Raw genomic sequence first — 21,977 nt, 5'->3', positions numbered from 1 at the left:
CAGCTGCCGAGGGAGAAGCCAGATGGCGTCAGCCAGCATGGAGAGGAGTTCGAGCCAGAACAGCTGAGTTAAATCCGCCTGCGAGAGCTCAGAAAGAACTAGGAAGGGTGAACTTGTTCAGCAGTAAGTCCCAGAGGCTGAAAACATTCTAGGCCTGGATTAGATTGTACAGAGGCTAGAGGCTTCCAGGACTAGGCCTAGGTTAGCAGATGGAGGCCGTAAGCCTCCGAGACAATTACCTCAGGTGACTAAAAGTTACTTTAATATCCCTTCATCTCCACCTCTCAGAGACCTGTGCTAAGAGACCTTGTAGAGGGAGAAAGGGGAATCTATGCATGTGCGTGCACAGGTGTGTGTGCGCATGTTCATGTGGTTGCATGAGTGAATGGAGGTGTGTATGCATGTATGTGTGCTTGGGGGACAACTTTGGGTGTTTTGAGACAGGGTCGTTACTGAACCTAGAGCTTGCAAAACTGGCTAACCAGTGAGAGCCAGGGATCTGCCTGCTTGCCTCCCTGTTGCCTTCCCATTTATGGGGCCAAGAAACTGCCAGAGCATTTTGCCCAGGATCTCCCTGTGTGCTGGTCCACCCCACTCCCGAGCACTGTGCCATTTCACAGAGCACTTTCTCTGGCTTTCGACTTCTGCCCTCAATGTTGCAATGTGTCACTAAAGGCTGTACTCTTTCCCTCCAGTATGGTCTCTGACAGCTCCCTCCCAGCTTAGCTGCCTTCTAACATTAGTCCAATTAGCATACTGCGCCCACCACCCAGAATCTGTACCCAGCCTGCAACTCGGAGGCCATGTTGCATACCAGAATAGTTATGGATGTGGCCCAACACATTTGTAGATGATATAATAGAAACAAAAAATTTAGAACATTTCTGCTTTATTGAAAGAGTAATAATACGGCTTTTGAAGCTTGGTCATAGTACCATCTTGAAGATACTGTTGTGCGAGGAGGGCACCATATGCCTTCGAAAGCAATTTAAGATACATAGCCACCATTACGTAGAGACTGCAGGGGTCCAGGGTACAGAAGTGGAAGGAGGGCATTGATTTTTGCTTGTTTTTGTTTGTATGTCTTACTGGTCTTTGCTTGTATAGTACGGTTTCCGATTTTGTGGAATTGGGACCCCCCCATTTCAAGACTAGTTTTCTCCATGTAGCCTTGGCTGTCCTGGACTCACTTTTGTAGCCCAGGCTGGCTTCAAACTCAACAGATACCTGCTTGCCTTTGCATCTCCAAGTGCTGGGATTAGACCACCATGCCCAACTCAATGATTTTTTTTAATATAATTTTTAATTTATTACAATTTGTTCACTTTGTATTCCAGCTGTAGCTCCATCGTCATCCCCTCCCAATTCCCCCCGACCGACCTCCCTCATCTCCTCCCATGCCCCTTCCCCAGTCCACTGATAGTGGAGGTTCTCCTCCTTCCATCTGACCCTAGCCTATCAGGTCATCAGGATTATCTTTCATAGTCTTTTTCTGTGGCCTGGTCAGGCTGCTCCCCCATTGGTGGGCAGGGGTGATCAAAGAGCCAGCCACTGAGTTCTTGTATCTTGGAGTATCAGTCTCAGAAAAGACCTCTAGGCCCAGGTTTTTTGGTTCTGTTGTTCTTGTGGAGCTCCAGACCCTTCAAAGTCTTTCTGTCTCACCCTTCTTTCGTAAGATTCCCTGTACTCTGCCCAGAGTTTGGCTATGAGTCTCAGCATCTGCTTTAATACCCTGCCAGGTAGAGTCTTTCACAGCCATCTGTGGTAGGCTCTTGTATTGTTCCTTATTTTCACCTTCTTCAGATGTCTTATCCCATTTGCCTTTTTGAATGAAGATTGAGCATCTTACCCAGGGTCCTCCTTCTTTCTTAGCTTTTTAGGTGTACAGATTTTAGTATGATTTTCCCATATTGTATGTCTAATATCCACTTGTAAGTGAATATATACCATGTGTGTCTTTCTGTTTCTGGGATACCTCACTCAGGATGATATATTCTAGTTTGAACCATTTGCCTGTAAATTTTGTGATTTCCTTGTTTTTAATTGCTGAGTATTCCATTGTGTAAATGTACCACAATTTCTGTATCCATTTCTCAGTTGAGGGACTTCTGGGTTGTTTCCAGATTCTATTCCGAATAAAGCTGCTATGAACATGGTTGACCAGATATCCTTGTATGCTTGAGCATCTTTTGAAGGGCTAATATCCAGAATATATAAAGAACTCAAGAAGTTAAAAAGCAACAAATCAAGTAATCCAATTAGAAAATTGGGTACAGAGCTAAACAGAGTTCTCAATAGAGAAATATCGAATGGCAGAGAAACACTTAAAGAAATGCTCATCGTCCTTAGTCATTAGGGAAATGCAAATCAAAACCACCTTACACCCATCAGAATGGCTAAGATAAAAAACTCAAGTGACATCACATGCTGGAGAGGTTGTGGAGAAAGGGGAACCCTCCTCCACTGCTGGTGGGAATGTAAACTTGTACAACCATTTGGAAATCAATTTGGTGCTTTCTCAGACAATTAGGAATAGTGCTACCTCAAGATCCAGCTATACCACTCCTAGGTATATGTCCAAAGATTAAAAAAAGTAATGATATCACTGTTACCCTGCTATTCACCTCTCTAGCATTCCCCCTTACCCATGATACTTTTGTTTTTGTTTTTGTTTTAACTCTTGTGGTCTCTGAAGTTAATCCAAGTTATATAGTCACACAAATGAGAGAGAACATAGAGAAATAGGAAAACAAGATGGAAATAAACACTAAGAATGTTTGGGAAAGTCCTAGGAATATTACTATTTATTATTTACCTAAAATTATATAAAGTCTATGTAAATGCATCAGTATGCATGCACATACGTAGTTTAAATGACATCATGCTACTAGGCTGACAGTGGTCTCCCCAAGAGCCAGAGACTATATAAACAAACCCCAGTACCAGGCATGAGAAAACTGCCTTTGGAGCTTTTGGTTGAGTGCAAGAGACTCTCAAAACAATACAGGCTATCACTGTTTCCCTTTGTGGCCGCCCAGAGGTTGGCAATAAGGCCCTCCCTATTGCTAAAGACAGTTGAGACAAATACTTGAAGGATCTGAGCTGGATCTGACATGAAAGCTGCCTACCTGGAGACTAGCTTTCATAGAACCAGAAGGTGCTATGCAAGCTGACAAGGGAGGGAAGCAGCCAGTATTCCTATGCTGCTGTGTGCTTTTGGATCACAATCATGACCAGCACAGGAAGATACCCCTATAAGTGCAATAGTGACAGTCAGAGCTTATCAGTAACAGCTGTAAATTGGACATTAAGTCCAGTTCAACAAGACGGAAATCATGCCTGGTCCTGGAAACCTAGAGAATGACCTCTGACTAGCGAGGCGTGGATCTTAGAAGAGAACCTGCTAGCACCACTTGTGAGCCAGCGTAGTTCCTAGCTGTATTCTAAGTACAGATGGGTAGGGTTGTTAATTGTTTTTCTCTCTTGGCAGTTTGCACAGCATCTTTTGGATCCCATGAGACTTCCAGGTCAATTCTAGCTTAGTTTTTTCAAGTCCTGTGTCCAAAGTGTGTATGTAGTGTCCTTAGCAATAGGGTTTTACTTTCAAGGTCTGGGAGGCAACCAAGGACAATATTTTGGGAGGAGTCTTTTGGATTCCCTTGACCAACAACTCAAAGATAATATTTTCATGCCTAGGATTAGAATTTTTATGTAGCACATGCCTTTAAGCCTAGCACTGGGAAGGTAGAGGTTGTGAGTTCAAGGCCAGCCAGGTCTACTGAGGAAGTTCCAGGTCAGCCAAGGCCACACAGAGAAACCCTGTCTCAAAAAGACAAAAAATATTTTAATATGTATACACGTCATAAATTTTCAGTCATCCTTAGTGCTTTTTATCCCTCCTCCTTCTTCCTCTGCCTTGCCTTCCCTCCCCCTCCCAAAGTAAAGACCCTCCTAATTTTAACTGCCTTCCTTTTTGTAGGATTTGCGATCTACTTTCCTTTCTTGAGCTCTTCCTAGAACCTCCATTGTTCTTTTTTACTTTATTGGTTTCTGTTGTTATTTCTAATTTTAAACAACTTGACGACTACTAGAACCAACTAAAACCCAAGCTTCTGGGCACACCTATGAAGGGTTTCCTTTCTTTCTTCCCTTCTTCCTTTCTTCCTTCCTTTCTTCCTTTTTGCACACAGGACTTCTCTGTGTAGTCTTGGCTGTCCTGGACTCACTTTGTAGAGTAGGCTGGCCTTGAACTCACAGGGATCTGCCTGCCTCTGCCTCCCTGAGTGCTGGGACTATAGGCATGAGCCACCTTGACCACTGAAGGATTTTCTTAATTGGATCCTGTGAGGTGAGAAGACTCACCCTAAAGATAGATCATTTGTAGTCAGAAGACCCACCCTAAACGCAAAGCAATGGTGGCAAAAACCATTAACCGCAGCACTTAGGAGGCAGAGACAGGTGGATGGTTCCAGAACAGCTAGAGCTACTCAGAGAAACCCCTGTCTCAAAAACTTGAATAAGAAGGCCCACCCTAAATCTGGGCCACACCTTCTGGTGACAGCTTACATACAACACAGATGGAAGCCTTTTGTTTTTGACTCCTTGTCCTCACTCTCGCTGGCAAGTTCACCTATGCTGCTGCTGAGGTATTACTTAATGGTATTAGAACATGTTTCTTCAGGATTCCAACATATAATGAAGACCAGCTGAGACATCACCAGTGGACTGAACAACTCTCCAATTCTTGGCCTTTTATTGAAAGACAGCCACTTTTGAACTAGCCAGACCACAGTCTGCTACTCTTAATAAATTGTGTGTGTGTGTGTGTGTGTGTGTGTGTGTGTGTGTGTGTGTGTTTCTATTTATCAGTTTTTTTTTTCCTTTAGAAAACTCCAATATACTCACACAGTAAAGTCTACATTTGGAATTGGTGAAGGACTGGGGGATTCAAGGCTTCAAGTCTTTAACATCTTTCACTGGATAATACTTTAAATTGCAGATCCCTATAGTATATACCGTAATAGTATTAAAATATTAATTTTATCTACCCTGCCTAGCATTAATTTTTAACATTCTGTAAGTCTCAAAAAAGTGATTGGTTGCTCTTTATTTATTTATTTTTGTCCAGGTCTAACTGTGTCCTGGATGCCTAGAAAAAAAGTATTGGTGAAACATAGCTTCAAATTATCAGCACCTAGGTATCAAAGCCCAGGAATGACTGTCGATGTGGCTCATTTAATAGTAAGGCAGCCCTTGTTTAGCACTGAGGAAGCTCTGGGTTCAGTCCCAGAACCGCATGAACCCAGAGTCCAAGGCCGACCTAGGCTCCGTGAGGCAGTCTCAGTAAGAACCAGTAATGTCAAATGTTTCAGCGCGATCTGCAAACCACGCCACCCCCGTCAGCAGAAGGCGTCGAGCCGCCGGAGCTCCCAGGCCGCTGCCTGGCGTGCTGAGGCCACCGCTGCAGTCCTCGCCCTGACGTTAGGGGCCTCCCCTGTGGTTTGCTTACAGCCTGCTTCCTTCAACCTGACCGCTCAGAGTTGGTCCAACCGAGTGACTGTTCCCTTTCCTGTGGCCTCATTCTTACCTCCCCACAGGGAAACGATCTGAAAACATAAAAACCGGAAAAAAGCTGTAAGCATATTATTCGTTTTGGGGTGTTTTTTACGTCTGAAGCTACTTTCTCACGTTGATTACATACAGTCTGGAAAAGAGGGAGAGGAAAGGGAGAGACAGACAGAGGAAAAAAGAAAGAAAGAAGAAAGGAAAAAAAGGGGGAAAAGTGAGAAATCCATGATTACGTAGATCCAAACAACCTTTTAGCGCCGGAAGCCAAAATAACTTGGGGAGGGAGGTGCACTTACATTGCGCAAGCGCAAAAGCCTCTTGGCGTCCGCGTTTGGCGCGAAATTCGCGTGTGATGGGCGGGGCTCTGGAAGGAGCCGCCATTGATTGGACAGGTTTGGCGCGAAGTAGCCCAGCTTCTGCTTCGTGATTGGCTGGGGTGAGAACGAGGGGCGGGGTGGAGGCGCGCGCGAAGCGGCAGTGCGGAAGGAGCAACGCGTGGAAGCTGCGGCTGCCTGGGCCCGCCTCAGCCGCGGCGTCTCCTCAGCGGTGGTCTTTCCTCGGCGGTTCGTCCTCTCAGCGCCGCCATGGACCTCGCAGCGGCCGCGGATCCCGGCGCCGGAAGCCAGCACCCGGAGGTGCGCGACGAGGTAGCGGAGAAATGCCAGAAGCTGTTCCTAGACTTCCTGGAAGAGTGAGTGGCCGCCCGGGGCGGGCGGGCCGGGAGGGTCGAGCGTGCTCGGGGAGGCGTGGGGCTGGGCCAGGTCTGGCTCCTCGGCCTGGGCAAGCCCTTTCCCCGCAGTGCTCCCTGGCGCCATGCTTTGCGTCTCTATCCTTGCTCTCCTGAGACAGGGTCTCCTCCACCTCGCTGGGTAGCCAAAGATGATTTTGAACTTGTGATCCTCCTGCCTCCACTTAGCTAAGCAGACGTGCGTCGCCGGACCGGGTTAATGCGAGGATGGCAGTGAAACCCAGCCTGGTGAGGCCAGGGTTTGAGGGGAACCCGTTACCTCCTGGGGGGCCGTGAGCACTGCCCCGGCACCGGGAGCTCGCGGAGCTCGCAGTGCTGCAAGCTTGGGCCCCCCGAGTTGCTCCAGCAGGAACCCGTGACTGGATAACTGGCCCGTGGGCCGAGTTCTGCGCCTGTCTGACATCTGCCCCCGTCTCCCTTTCCTGCCACCCTTTAGGGTTCTGCCCTCACAGCTCCCACCCCTCGGCCTATGTCACCTAGCAGCACGCTAGAGTGCTCCTTACTCGCACCTTGACTTGGCTTGTAATTTTTTTTTACGTTTTAAGATTATGTCAGTGTGTAACCAAAACTTCCTGTTTTGATCTTTTGGGAGTGTGCAAAAAGTAGCATCTTGAAGTGTATTCAACTTGTACAAACACCCCTATGGTCCCTGTTGGAAACTCAACTCTACCTATTAAACAGTTAAACCCTTTCCTAGCCTCCTGACAACTGCCACAAGTGTGTGTGCCTAATTTTGCTAGACAGTGCAGCTTATTGTAGGCAGTCTTCTTTTTAAGGCAGAGTAAAATTACATGGCATGTCTATACCTACATATTGCTTATCTCCTCATCTTTTGGCTGTTTAGATACTACTACTACTACCTTACGAAATTGTGCTATACTTAAAAATGTAAGCGTGGCAGTGGAACCACACACCTTTAATCCAGTGCTCGGGAGGTCGAGTCCAGTGGGCTACAGAGCAAGTTCCAGGGCAGCTTGAGCTGCACAGAGAAACCCTGTGTTGAAAAAGCAAAAGGGGTGGGATTCTATTTTCCTACTTTTGGCAGTGTTCTTGGCAGTTAGTACAACTGTTCATCTTTCACAACCCAACTCACGACTCCTTTTGAAAGTCTGTAAACCAGCAGTTCTCAACCTGTGGGTCATGACCCCCTGGGTGCTATCATGTTTACATCACAGTTCATAACAGTAGCCAAATTGCAGTCATGAAATAGCACTGAAATAGTTTTATGGTTGGGGTCACCACAGCATGAGGAACTAATTAAAGGGTCTCAGCTGGGAAGGTTGGGAACCACTGCTGTAACCCTTCCAAGGAAATGGGCAATAGCTGTGTCTTCCTATGATCACAGAAGGCCTGCTCTTTTCCAGTGCGTCCCCTGTTAGCTGTGGCAGTCTCTAGCCACTATGATCGCAGAAGGCCTGCTCTTTTCCAGATGAGTTCCCCTGTTAGCTGTGGCAGTCTCTAGCCACTATGATCGCAGAAGGCCTGCTCTTTTCCAGATGAGTTCCCATGTTAGCTGTGGCAGTCTCTAGCCACCCTACCACTTCACAAAGGTCTTTTGGAAGGATTCATTTCAGCAGATAATAAAAGTGCCTTTACTTGGTGCTTAAGTGCTGGAGCTAAGCATAAACAAGACTTCCTTGTTAAAAAAAAAAAAATCAACTCCCGGGGCTGGAGAGATGGCTCAGAGGTTAACAGCACTGGCTGCTCTCCCAGAGATCCTGAGTTCAATTCCCAGCAACCACATGGTGGCTCACAGCCATCTATAATGAGATCTGGTGCCCTCTTCTGATGTGAAGGCATATATGCAGATATTGTGTACAAAATAAATTAATTAATTAAAAAAATCAATTCCCACTGGTTGTAGTGTGGCAGGACTTTAATCCCAGCACTTGGGAGGCAGAGGCAGACAGATGTCTGTGAGTTTGAGGCCAGCTGGCCTATGTAGTAGGTTCCAGGACAGCCAGGAATGTTACACAGACAGACACTATCTCACCGTGCCCCCTCCCCACCTAAAAAAAGTCAGCTTCATTTCACAGAAGCAGCTTTGCTTTTGCTTACAGAACAAAGGCTAAATTTTCTTCTTTATTTTATTTTTATTATTATTATCATTATTATTGAGACTGGGTTTCCCTTTGTAGCCCTTGAACTCAGAGATTCGCTTGCCTTTACCTCCTGAGCACTGGGGCTGAAGATGTGCACCGCCAGCACCCAGCTGTGTCAACATTTTCTAGTACAGTCTCATTCTCCAAAACCACATCAGTCACCATAGGCCGTTCACCATCTGGCTTGCATTTGTTGCTTCCTTGTTTCCTTAATGTGTGTGGAAGGAACCTAGGGCCTTAGTACATGCTAGACAAGTATTCTTCTACTGAGCTGTATTCCCAGCATTCACCCCTTTGTTTATTTGACAGTCTTACTGTGTTGCCATGGCTGTCCGGACTTCACAGAAGTCATTCTGTGTGCTGGGATTAAAGGAGTACACCCTGCTCCCTGGGCCCTTCTTTGTTTGTTTTGTTTTTTTGTTTTTCAAGACCGGGTTTTTCTGTGTAGCCTTGCTGTCTTGGACTCACTTATAGACCCAGCTGGCCTCAAACAGAGATCTGCCTGCCTCTGCCTTCTCAAATGCTGAGATTACAGGCGTGTGCCACTGTACCTGGCTCTTTTTTTACTTTTTCATTTTTAGAGAAGGTCCTTGAACTTCCAGCTTTCTGCCTTTAGACTCCCTGGTAACTAGGATTACAGGCCTGCAACACTAAGCCCAGCCACTTGTTTTTCATAAATTTAACTTTTTAATGACTTTCAAGGAAGAATTCCAGTGCCACCTTCTACATACATGAATCTTTGTTATAGCTGTTCCTGTAAGCAAAGCTGACTTATATTTCTGGCACTTATCAATAGAAACGTTATTTATTGTTTATGTGTCCTGTCTCCTAAGAATGCCAGCCCTAGGATAGGAACAACACTGCCCTTTCTGTACCTTTAGATATCAGATGTAATGCTTTATACTTGGGTACTTCTGAAATAAATATTTTAGAAGAAGCTGAGAATGCTATAGTTAGAAGATGAGCTAATTTTGCCAAAAATTTTTTTACTTCATTTCTATGTGGAGTGTTGTTTTGTTTGTTTGTTTTGTTTTGTTTTTGGGTTTTGGGTGGAATTGGAAATTAGCATGCTAGGCAAGCACTATAGCAATGAACTACATACCCACCCTCTTTATTCTGCTTATTAAATTTTGACTAGTGGAAATTTAATATTTGGACTTTAACTGTTTTTTAACTTTCTGGTCGTAATTACATATAACAGTTAAAAACCCTGTTGATTAGAAAATGTTCGATCATTCAGGCAGGCAATAGTGGTACTCACCTTTAATCCCAGCACTTAGGAGGCAGAGGCAGGTGAACTGTTTGGAACAGACCGAATTTTGGATAGCCAAGGCTACACAAAGAAACCCTAATGGAGAAAGGGGGCGTTCAAATCCTAGTACCCATGTGGTAGCTGACAACTGTCTATAACCTCAGAATCTGACATCCTCACATAAACACACATGCAGGCAAATCACTACTGCACATAAAATAAAAATTAAAATAAATACATAAAATGAAAGCACTGGCTGGGCTTGTGGAGGACTTGGGTTCTATTCCTAGCACTCACATGGTGACATGGTTTCAGAGGCTCCATTTCCTTCTTCTGACCTCTTCAGGCACCCAGTATACACATGGCACATATATGTATAAGAAGGTAGAACACTCAAAGACATAAAATCTAAAATTTTAGAAAAGAAAAGTGATAAATCAGTTAATTGAGGTGAGGGCTGGGGTTGGTGGCTCAGTGAGTACTGCCAAACCTGACAGTTTTAAGTTGAGTCCCAAGGGCCCACATGGTGGAAGAGGGGAACTGACTTCCACAAGGGTTTTTTGTTTGTTTGTTTGTTTGTTTGTTTGTTTATGTAGAGGCCAGAAAAAGTTGTCAGATCCCTAGAGCTAGAGTTAACATGGTCGTGAGCCTCCTGATAGGAGTGTTAGGATCTGAACTCAGGTCTTCTGGAAGAGCACCAAGTGCTCATTAACAGCTGAGCCATGTCTAGTCCCTAAAAGTTATTCTTTCACCTCCACATGTGGACCACAGTACACACACAAACATAAACAGATAACTGTTGAACTGTGGTGGTATATACCTTTAATCTCAGAGTCAGGCTCAGATAAATCTGAACTCCACGTCAGCCTGGGCTATACAGAGAAACTCTGTCTCGAAAAATCATAAATGAAGAATGAGTATTAAGATTAGAGTACAAAGACTGAATTTTTCAAATACTCTAAGCATTGTACAATTCATTTTAAAGGTATTTTCTCATTTACTTTTCAGCAATTTTATGAGATCAGGCAATGTCTCAATCTGTTGTTTTAAGTTTAGAAAAGTAAGTAATTTGCCCCAGATCATGTAAATACTGGATGTGGGCCTCCCTGATCCTAAAGCCAATGCCCATTAAACAATGTACTAAGTTACCTAGTGTCCAGATTCCTTTTTTACTGCCTAGTTATTATGTTTAATGTGACTTGTATGTGTCTGCAGGTTCCAGGGTAGTGATGGAGAAATTAAATACTTGCAGTTTGCAGAGGAGCTAATTCGTCCTGAGAGAAACACGCTGGTTGTAAGTTTCGCAGACTTGGAACAATTTAACCAACAACTTTCTACCACCATTCAGGAAGAGTTCTATAGGTAAGAGTGTATTAATTTTTTTCTTTGAAGAGACATGAAGCCTGAGAAGCCAGCTTCTCACCCTGGATGTGTTCCCTAGAAGGAAGAAGGGCAGCTATCACAATGACTTCTTTCCAAGGAGAGAAAGGACAAGCTGGTCCTGTTAGTGCTGGTCTGACTTTAACCTGGGCCTTTGTGGAGCTTGGGTGTTCTTGTGTCAGGTGTTCTTAGCAAGAAGGAAGCTGCTCACTTTGTGTCTGGCATTTAGTTCTATTGCTTTCTCATTTTATTTGACCTTTACCTACCCACCTCAACCCTATTCTAGATACTAAGTCCTAAAAACATAGAAGAATAAAATAAAATTATCTGTGTGCTTTTAACTTGACTATTTCTTGGTTGCTACTCTTTGCAGGTGTGTTGAAGCAGGCTTTCAAAAGCCTCTTTTAAGTCTGCAGGTACAGAGTTTCATATAAGGATCTCACTGCAGTTTGGTGTCTTCCTGTGTATATATAGTTCTGGAAATAATATTGCAGATAAAGCATCCAACTCTTGATCTAATATATAATTTCAATATAAAATTCCTTGGAAATATGTCAGTAGTTTAGGCGCGTAACATTTGGTTTTGTCTTGTTTTTAGATAGGGTCTCAGTATATACCCTGGTTGACCTTGAACTTGTTTTGTAGACTAGGCTGGCCTCAGACTGTCACTGCCTCCCAAGTACTGGGCTTACAGGTGTGTACCACTACATCCAGCATAGCTTGAACATTTTAGGGGTAGAAATAACTTCACATCATTTTGTTTTTAACTATCTATGACAAATATGCATGACAAAACAACTTTGAGCCTGTCTGTGTTGATGCACACCTTTAATCCCAGCACTCTAAAGGAGGCAAAGGAAGGTGGATCTCTGTGAGTTTGAGGCCAGTCAGGTACAGAGTTCCAGAATGGCCAATGCTACATAGAGAAACCCTGTTTCAAACCGAGGCTTCGCCTCCTCCCCCCCCCCCCCCCAAAAAAAGAAGAAAAAGAAAAACAACTTTGTTCACAAATATTGATCTGCATTTCTTCTAAATAAATGTTTGTGTAAATATGGATTTTTGTAAATAGTGATAAAAGAAGTAAAGACACAGATTAGGAGACATGGTCCTGTTTTCATACTGGATATGAAGCTAGGGCTCTGAATTTTTTAGTCATAGCTGACCAGAACAGTTGAAAGGGAACTAGGGGAAATAGCCCCATGGTTGAAAGTTCTTGCTATACAAGCATTAGGATCAGAGTTCGATTCCCAGCACCCATATAAACTAGGCATGGTAGTTAATACCTAAAACCCGAAGGCTGGGGAGTAGAAAGAGGAATATCCTAGATGCTTTCTGGCTAGCCAATCTAGCTAATCAGTGAGGTCCAGGTTCAGTGAGACATCGTGTGTTTTATAAAAAAAGATAAAGGAAGACACCTAATGTTGACCTTTGGTTTCACAAGTGTGTTCATGAGTGCACATACCCATATACACAAAAAAAATGGCTGGAGGAAAAAGCAGATTTTATTGTAAAAGCAACAGAGGAAAACATATACTAGGACTTACCAAATTGGCTTCGGCTTTACTAGTTTGTATACCATCCAGAGAAAATTAACAATATTGAAATAATGCTGACAAGGTACAGATAGAATTATGGTGGACAGAAGAGTGTCTATGGTAAGTACTGAATGACTCACAGCAACATATATTTAATAGAGCTCTTTGTCTTTAGTGATTGTTTGTGGTAAGATGTGAGGTGATTAATAAACTGTCTTGCAGTTAAGTTTTAAAACTTGATTGTGACCAGATGGAACACTGTAGTCTCAAAGTTGACAAACATGAGAAAGAAGGCAGGCTAGGTAAGACTAACCCTCACTGGTCCTACTTGTTTTTCAGAGTCTACCCTTACCTATGTCGAGCCTTGAAGACCTTTGTCAAAGACCAAAAGGAGATCCCTTTTGCCAAGGATTTTTATGTTGCATTCCAAGACTTACCTACTAGACACAAGTAAGGAAGGAACCTGGGTGTGAAAGAATCCATCATATCAATACCACTTACTGGGCATTTAGGAAACTTGAGATTGCCCAACCATACAGATGCCTGTATATTGCACAAATCACTCTACCTTTGCTGGGTCTCAGTGTCCTCATCTATGATGTCTTTTTGTCCTGAGTTTTCTACTTATGTCATAAAAAAAACAGACTGGTTGCTGTCGAAATTTTTATACCTGATCATGATAAGATTGTAGTAAGAGTACTTAAACACTGATACTGTTAAAGCACCTCTTGTTTATTTGTTCATTTGTATCTGTCTTTAATAGGTAAGGTCTTGCTGTGTTGTTTATGCTGGCTTCCACACCGAGTTCTGGTTGGCATTTTTGAAGTGTTTAAATCTATTAACCAGAAAGTTTAGTTGGGAGAAACTTTTCCGTGGAGATAGGCAGTTTCAGGTGAAGCATATACTCATTGTTGTATCTTAAGGCTCCTTTTAGGGAGAAACAAGATTTGCCAAGGGGAAAAAATTTTGAGAACTAAGAATAGTTGCATGCATTCATGTTTCAGCCAGTGAATGGCACATGCCTAATCTCAGCACTCAAGAAGCAAAGATGTGTGGATGTATCTCTTGAGTGTTCAAAGCCAGCTGGTTCATAAAGCACGTTCCAGGTCCGTCAGAGATAATGTAGTGAAATCCTGTTGAGAGAGAGGGAGAGATTACGACTTTAATGAATATAGAGTCGCTCTATATAGACCTGACTGACCTTGAACTCACGACGATCACTTTTTACAGAGAGTGGCTGCTTTTGCCTTCCTAAGAACTGGGATTAGAGTCCTGGACCTCTGAGATGGTTCAGTGGATAAGAGCACTGGCTGCTCTTCCAGAGGACCAGGTTCAATTTCCAGCACCACACAGCAGCTCATAACTATCTGTAACTCCAGTACCAGGGGATCCAATACCCTCACACAAACACATACATGCAGGCAAAATACCAATGCACATAATAAAAATAAATGGTTTTTTAAAAGAAGGCATGTACAACATGACACCCACCCCCCAGCTTAAATACATAACTTTGAAACATCTTAACCATTAGAAAATAATTTAAAGGCTTTATTCATGTGTGTGTTTGTGTATTAATGGAATGCACATAATGTACAGTGCTGGAAGTGGCCAGAAAAGGGTGCTAGATCCCCTGGGGTGAGTTTCATTTTATTGTGAACTGCCTAATATGGGTGCTAGGAGCTGAACTCAGATCCTGGAAGAGCAGCACATACTCTTAACCCTGAGTTCTCTAGTCCTGAAACAGTATTTTTCCCTGAGCCTGAGATGGTCCTCTGGCGAGGCTGACTGGCCAGTGAGCACAAGATTTGCCGGTTCACTCCTTCAACAACACACTGGTTTCAGATGCATGTCCCAGCGTTTGTTTGTTTATTCTGGCATTTCTAGACAACTTATCTGTGTAGTCCTGGCCGTCCTGGAACTTGCTCTATTATAGAGCAGGTTGGCCTCAAACTCAAATACCTAACTATCTCTGCCTCCTGAGTCCTGGGGATTGAAGGTGTACTCCCCAGCTCATTTTTAGTTTTATTGTGAATTTCTGTTACATAATTTACCAATGGGCATGTTGACCAAACCATTCTCTTAGGAGATTCCGTGGAATAATTTGTTCTTTTAAAGCACGTTTATCATTAAACACTCCTAATAAAAACAAATTATGGACTGGAGAGGGGGCTGAGCATTAAGAATGTGAGCTGCTATTTCCAGAGGACCTGAGTTTAATTTCTAGCACTATTATCAGGAGACTGACAACTACCTGTAACTAGTTCCAAGAGGAGTCACTGTCTCTGGCCTTTGAAAGCACATGCCCACACAGAGACACACTCATAAATAATAAAAAGTAATTTAAGACAAAAAAACTTAAAAAAGAAAATTTTCTAAGGTTTCCTACACTAAGAAGATGAGAAATGTGCTAGGGTGGTAGCTCAGTGAATAAGGACTTAGATTCAATCCCCAAATCTAAAGGGGAGAAAAGGATGGTAAGGATGTCTATTAATGTGACCCTTGTCTTCACACAGGATTCGTGAGCTCACCTCATCCAGGATTGGGCTGCTCACCCGAATCAGTGGGCAGGTGGTGCGCACTCACCCAGTTCACCCTGAGCTCGTGAGTGGAACTTTCCTGTGCTTGGACTGTCAAACTGTGATCAAGGACGTGGAGCAGCAGTTCAAATATACACAGCCAAATATCTGCCGAAACCCAGTGTGTGCCAACAGGAAGAGGTTCCTGCTAGATACTAATAAATCAAGATTTGTTGATTTTCAAAAGGTATTTACTTCTGTTTAGATCAGATTCATTGCTAATTTTGGTGCTGGTAATAACTTATTTAAATGTCAGTTTTTAAGGAATTTATATAAATATTAGGGTTTTTTCCTTCCCTTTTCACAAAGTTTATTTGCTGCATCATTAGCATATTTTATTCCTGAAGATGGTCTACTTTCTGTGAGGGGGAAGGACTACAGCTGTTTCAGAAGATGGAGAAATAACCAAAACCTGAATATTCACATACCCCTGGGGTATTCACAAAGGGACTCCTATAACCCTATGTTCTATAAATTCTCATTTCAACTTGAATGTACAATAAGTGTCTCTCCCAAGAGGACCTTTGAAACCAAGGTTTAAAATTGACAAAGGCTAGGCTTGGTGGTGCACACCTTTAATCCCAGCACTTGGAGGTAGAGGTAGGTAGAGCTCTGAAGCCAGCATGGTCTACCTAGCAAAATTCAAGACAACCAGAGATACATAATAGGAAAACAAGTTACATCTTTTCTTTAATGGCTCATTGTCCATTGCAAGTTATCCTGTAACAGTTGTCTCCATAGTGTTAGCAGATTAGCAAGAATAACAGAGACTGTCCTAGAAGATAGAAATGTACCATAGGCTGGGAATGTACCTCAGTAGATAGAGTGCTGCCTTGGATTTTATCCCAGCACACAATAAAGGGGATGTGACGGTCCCGGCACTTGGGAGGTAAAGGCAAAAAGATTAGAAATTCAAGGTCATTCTTTGGTATGTAATTGGAGGCCATGCAGGGCTATATGAGACCCTATCCAAAAACAAACAAACAAAATCCCCATGTTCCTCAGTGCTCACACTTGTTTGCTTTCCTGTGTGACACATTCATTAACCTTAATGTAGTTGTTCTTGTTGTCCTTAGAGATCAGTATTAAAATAATTTGGTGTGAAGTTTCGGAGGGGCTGGGGGCTCAAAGTAATTTTTCTGTGTATCCCTGGCTGTCCTGGAACTCCTGTAGATCACCGTAGAATTAAAGGCATATGCCATCATGCACTGCTGAGATAGAAAGTTTTTTATGTTTACATTTATAGATACTGTAGTAAAGGATCACTAGGTGGGCAAGATGGCTTAGCAGATAAAGGTGTCTGCCACCAAACCTGACCTGAATTTGATCCTGGGGACCCAGACTGTGGAAGAGAAAAATTATCCATGCATGTGCGCATACACACACACACACACACAGAAAACAAATGAAAAAAAATGTTTAATCTGCTGTTGTAAGTAATGTTAATGTGTAGAGGTGTGAAAGTTTGTTGGAAGCTTTTTTTTTTCTTTAAATTTCTCTGAGAAGTTTAAGGAGGATGTGACAAAGATCAAATATTTTGAAAACAGAAAATTGTTTTACTGTAAAAGGTAAGGTTTTTTGGGTTTGATTTTTGTTGAGTCAGGTTCTCATATAGCCCAGGCAGGTCTTGAATTCAGTGTAGCCAAGGATGACCCCTGCTTCTACATACCAAATGTTGGTATTACAGGCCTGTATCAACACACCAAACTAAAAGTGAAGTTTTTAAAGTTTTTTGTTGTTGTTTGTTTTTGTTGTTGTTTTGTTTTTTTTCTAGACAGATTTTCTCTGTGTAGCCTTGGCCAACCTTTGTAGAGCAGGCTGGCCTTGAACTCACAGAGATCCACCTGCCTCTGCCTCCCCGAGTGCTGGGATGTATATGAGTGTTTGTATCTATGTATGAGCACCACATGCATGCGGTGTCCACAGAGACCTGCAGAGGGTATCAGGCTCTCTGTTCCTAAGAGGTTGTCCTCGGTAGCTTCTATTTGCTATGATAAATGTGACCAAAAGCAGCTTGGGGAGGAAAGCACTTATTTCCACTTAAAATTGTAGTCCTTCATAGAGGGAAGAAAAGGCAGGAGCCTGGAGGCAGGAACTGAGGTAGAGTTGCAATTAATAACAATAGCAAAATGACAGTTATGAAATAGCAACAAAAGTAATTTTTGGTTACCAAAACATGATGAACTGTATTAATAGATCACAGCAGTAGGAAGGTTGAGAACTTCTGCCATCAAGGAATGTTGATTATTGGTTTTCAAGGTTTGGTCAACCTGTTTCTATAACCTAAGAGCACTTAGCATGAGTGGCCCAACCCACTGTGGTTGGGGCTGTCCATATCAACCCTTAATCAAGAAAATGCCCCACAGGCTTGGCTACAAGCCAGCATGATAGAAGCGTTTTTCTAGTTTAGGGACCCTCTTCCCAGATAGCTCTAGCTTATGTTTAGATGACAAAAAACTAACAGGACACAGATGGTTACAAGCCTCCATGTGGATACTTGAATTGAATTCTGGTCCTCTGAAAGAACAGTATTCTTAACCCCTCTCTGAACCATCTCTCCAGCCCCAATAGATTAATCTCATAACCAGTTGAGCTATTTGACTAAAAGGAGTTTTAAGGCACAAAAATTTTATGTGCTTTGCCTACACATGTGTGCAAAGCAGACAGTGATCTTAACTACTGAGCCGTGTTTCCAGCACCATAGATGGAACTGCTTAGCCAGTAGTTTGGGGGCGTCAAGTTTTTTATGCTTATTTTTATGAATATGGGTGTTTTGCTTGCGTGAATGTGCGCCATATGCATGCAGTGCCTATAGTGGCCAGGAAATAGCATTGAAGCCTCTGGGACTGCAGTTATTGATGGCTATGACCCTTCCTATGAGTGCTGGGAATCCTAACCACTGAGACATCTCTCCAGCCCCTGATTCAAACTTCTTAGGTCAATATTGGTATGTGTTGCCAGGCCTGGTAACACATGCCTGTAATCCCAGTACTTGGGGAGGTAGAGGCAGGAGGATCGCTGTGAGTTCAAGGCCAGCCTGGTCTACAAAGTGAGTCCAGGACAACCAAGGCTGCACAGAGAAACCCTGTCTTAGGAAAAACAAAATGTGTGTGTGTGTGTGTGTCTGTGTCTGTGTTAAAAGTCTACAGGACAGGGCCTGTGGAGATAGTTTAGTAGATAACATATTTGTCAAACAAACATGAAAACCTGTATTTGATCCCTAGCACCCACATAAAAAAGCCAGATGTGATGGCATGTACTTGGAACACTGTGCAGGGAAGGAAGAGAGAGCCAGATCCCTAAAGATGGTTGGTTAACCATCCTAGCCAAATTGGTGACTTCCAAGCCTGTGAGAGAAAGAAGGTGGATGGTTCCTAAGGAGTGACACCTGAGATAGGCCTCTGACATCTATCTGCACACACACAAAGAAAAGGTGTGCAAAGAGGCTGGGATATATGGGTATTTGTAGCAGTTGATTTCAGTTGTATAGCATGTAAAGGCAACTCTTAATGTTTTGCTATTGGTCTTGGTTGTAGGTTCGGATTCAAGAAACTCAAGCAGAACTTCCGCGGGGAAGTATCCCCCGAAGTTTAGAGGTCATCCTAAGAGCTGAAGCTGTGGAGTCAGCCCAAGCTGGTGACAGATGTGACTTCACAGGGACACTGATTGTTGTGCCTGATGTCTCTAAACTTAGCACACCAGGTCAGTAGTTTGTTGCTCAGATGGTCACCTGCTCCTCAGGATATCTGGCTTCTCAAATCTTCCTTGAACCCTTTTGGCTACCAATCAGAGTGAAGCACAGAAGTATGAAAAATAAAAAACTGATTTTTCTATGAAAGGTGCTGTTTCAGCTCTGGCTTAGTTGATATATTAGTTCCTGTTAGCACTGTTAGTATTTGAACTGTGAAACACTATCTTTTACTCTTACAGGAGCACGTGCAGAGACTAACTCCCGAGTCAGTGGGGTTGACGGATATGAGACAGAAGGCATTCGAGGGCTCCGGGCCCTTGGTGTCAGAGATCTGTCATACAGGCTGGTTTTCCTTGCCTGTTATGTTGCACCAACCAACCCCAGGGTAAGTCTTATTTTTACTTGTTTGCTTCTTTACTGTGCTAGGGATTAGGGTCTTGTGCCTGCTCGGAAGGAATTAGGCTCCGTCCTCAACCCTAGTGGTGAAATTTACTGAGATGGCATAACTTGATAAAGCCCTTTGCTAAGGCTCATTTTCATCTTCTTGTCAGTGATGAACTTTCTATCATAGCTCAGTGATATAAAAGAGTAATAGCTTTTGTTTTCCTCTCTGGACAAATGACAAGCTCTGATATATTTTTATTAACTGCAGCCTTACTGGTTTAGGGACTATAGTCAATAAGTCGCCCCTTTGAACTCCTACACAATTTTATTATAGTGAAATTTCTTTCCCTTTACATTATCTTGACTCTATATAATGTTTTTCATTTTGTTTTTCTTCCACTTCTCAGTTTGGAGGGAAAGAACTCAGAGATGAGGAACAGACAGCTGAGAGCATTAAGAACCAAATGACAGTGAAGGAATGGGAGAAGGTGTTTGAAATGAGTCAGGACAAAAACCTGTACCACAATCTTTGTACTAGTCTCTTCCCCACTATACACGGTAAGAGCTCTGTGTGTAATGTCAACCTGGAATCAGTAGTAAACACTTCATGGATGGTGCTGGTTCCGGGATGTTCATGAAAAGATTGCTGTTGGGGCTGAAGAAGTGACTCAGAGGTTAGGTTTACTGGCTGCTCTTGCAGAGAACGTGGGTTTGATTCATAGCGCCCACATGGTAGCTCACAACCACCTGTAACCTCAGTTCTAGAGGATCCAGGGCCTTCTGGCTTCAAGGGCACCGGGCCTGCATGTGATGCACAGACATATGTGCAGACAAAATACCAGCACAAGAAAGTTGATATGTCAGTAGGCCACGGCTGGGTCTCATGCAGGGCCTCAGACAACTTGCTGTAGTGCTGGTGGATAGGTGGAAGCTTGGATTCCTTACCATATGATATATCCAGTGACCAGGTCTCCACCACAAAGCAGCTCACAAGAACACAGGTGAGCAAATCAAGGAAGAGAGACAGTGCTCATATGCCCTGGTTTTAGCACTATAGGCCTTTAGTTTACATAGTTATTTGTTAAAATTCAAGTCATACTAGGCATAGTAATATACACCTATGTATTCTCTGCCCTTAGAGAGGAGGCTGACCCAGACCAATGCATGTGAGTTTGAGTACAGCCTGGTCCCTATAAGAGTTGTTAATTCAGGTATACTCTCTTAAGTCTTTATAGACTAAAACTCACCGTATCCTTAACACATTTTGTTTTAGAGGTCATAAGCTAGTTTTATTATAGAGTGGATTTTTTTATGTAGCCTTGGCTGACCACAAACTCTGTGGACCAGGCTGATCTCAAATTAAGAACTCAGATCTGAATTGGGTGTGGTAGCACATACCTGTAATCCCAGTAACTCTGGGAGGCAGAGGCAGGCAGATCTCTGAGAGTTTGAGGCCAGCCTGGTCTACAAAGCAAGTCCAAGATGGCCAAGGCTATACAGGAAAAAAATAACACCCCACTTTTGTCCTGCCCAGGTGTCAGCTTTTTATTGGTCAAACAGGAGTGATTTCTTAGGTAAGATTTTCATAGGACAGGCATAAGTGAGAATGTGCTCCTCTAGACAGGGGCCAGATTTGGGGGGGGGGGGTTTTACAGTAATTAGCATTAAAATACATAGCACCAGACCAGCCCCCAACAGAGAGGTCACATTGAATGTCAGAGGACAATTTTGTAGAGTTAGTTCTTTCCTTCTACCTTTATGTGGGTTCCCAGGATCAAACTCTGATCTTCTGGAAGCAAGGACCTTTCCTTGTTGAACCATCTCACCATCCCTGTGAAAAAACTAATTTTTCATCTGGAGCTTTTCATTTCAGGCAATGATGAAGTAAAACGTGGTGTCTTACTGATGTTGTTTGGTGGTGTTCCTAAGACAACAGGGGAAGGGACCTCTCTTCGTGGGGATATAAATGTTTGCATTGTTGGTGATCCAAGTACAGCTAAGAGCCAGTTTCTCAAGTAAGTATCTGCCTGTGGTAGTACAGTGGGAAAAGCAATGTGTGTGAGTGCTTTAGGCCAACTATGCTAGAGGAAGCAGTCAGTGTCAGTTGCTGTTTTGTTTTTGTTTTTACATAGCATGTGTCACTGTGCCCAATCTAGAACACTTGTTTAAGTTTTAGAATTAAGCGCTCCTCCAACTATATCACAGGTTGAATTTTGTTTTATCTTTGAAAAACCGAGGATTGAGCCCAGGCCTTGTGTATGTTACCTCTTGAGCTTTATCCTTATCCCTAAGCTGAATTTTAGATTTGAAAGTAATTTATGTTAAAAAGAATTCTTCCTTTCCCTTCTCTATGTCTCAAGCAGAGTGACACCTACTATGACAGCATTGTATTTCATATGTATGATTTTCTTAGACTTTTTATTACCTTTTCTACTTGTGCATGTGTGCACAACTCAGAAGACAATATACAGGAGTCAGTTTTCTCCTTCTATGATATGGGTTTTGGGGGATTGAACTCATGTCATTAGGCTTGTCAGCAAGCACCTTTACCTATGTAGTCATCTTGCTGGCCCTTCCTAGATCTTTTATGTAGTGTTTTCTAGCATCTTTATTGCAGTATGTCTTATGCACCATGAAATTGAATTTTGCAGCTCGATGTCTATATTAGTAGGCAATAAGACCACCATTGAACTAAGTTTAGAATGTTATTGTTACTCAGAGGGAAACCCTGTGCTTGT

The 21,977-nt window shown here is 43.0% G+C and overlaps 1 protein-coding gene across 1 annotated transcript in view; it reads left to right on the top strand.

Annotated features, from left to right (window-relative positions):
* The first annotated feature begins 6,023 nt into the window (after positions 1 to 6,023).
* Positions 6,024 to 21,977, top strand: part of Mcm6 (minichromosome maintenance complex component 6) — a 29,938-nt gene continuing 13,984 nt past the window's right edge. Inside the window, exons 1-8 of the mRNA XM_055602250.1 lie at positions 6,024 to 6,259; positions 10,886 to 11,032; positions 12,925 to 13,035; positions 15,102 to 15,351; positions 18,701 to 18,866; positions 19,095 to 19,240; positions 19,647 to 19,797; positions 21,113 to 21,254. Coding sequence (XP_055458225.1) covers positions 6,153 to 6,259; positions 10,886 to 11,032; positions 12,925 to 13,035; positions 15,102 to 15,351; positions 18,701 to 18,866; positions 19,095 to 19,240; positions 19,647 to 19,797; positions 21,113 to 21,254 — 1,220 coding nt within the window. The 5' untranslated portion in view covers positions 6,024 to 6,152. The remainder of the gene's footprint in view (positions 6,260 to 10,885; positions 11,033 to 12,924; positions 13,036 to 15,101; positions 15,352 to 18,700; positions 18,867 to 19,094; positions 19,241 to 19,646; positions 19,798 to 21,112; positions 21,255 to 21,977) is intronic.

This window comes from Psammomys obesus, unplaced genomic scaffold, assembly GCF_907164565.1.
Source record: "Psammomys obesus unplaced genomic scaffold, mPsaObe1.curated_primary_1811, whole genome shotgun sequence".
Taxonomy (NCBI): Eukaryota; Metazoa; Chordata; class Mammalia; order Rodentia; family Muridae; genus Psammomys; species Psammomys obesus.
The sequence above is the reverse complement of the archived record's forward strand: the minus strand, read 5'-3'. Positions and strand labels throughout refer to the sequence as shown.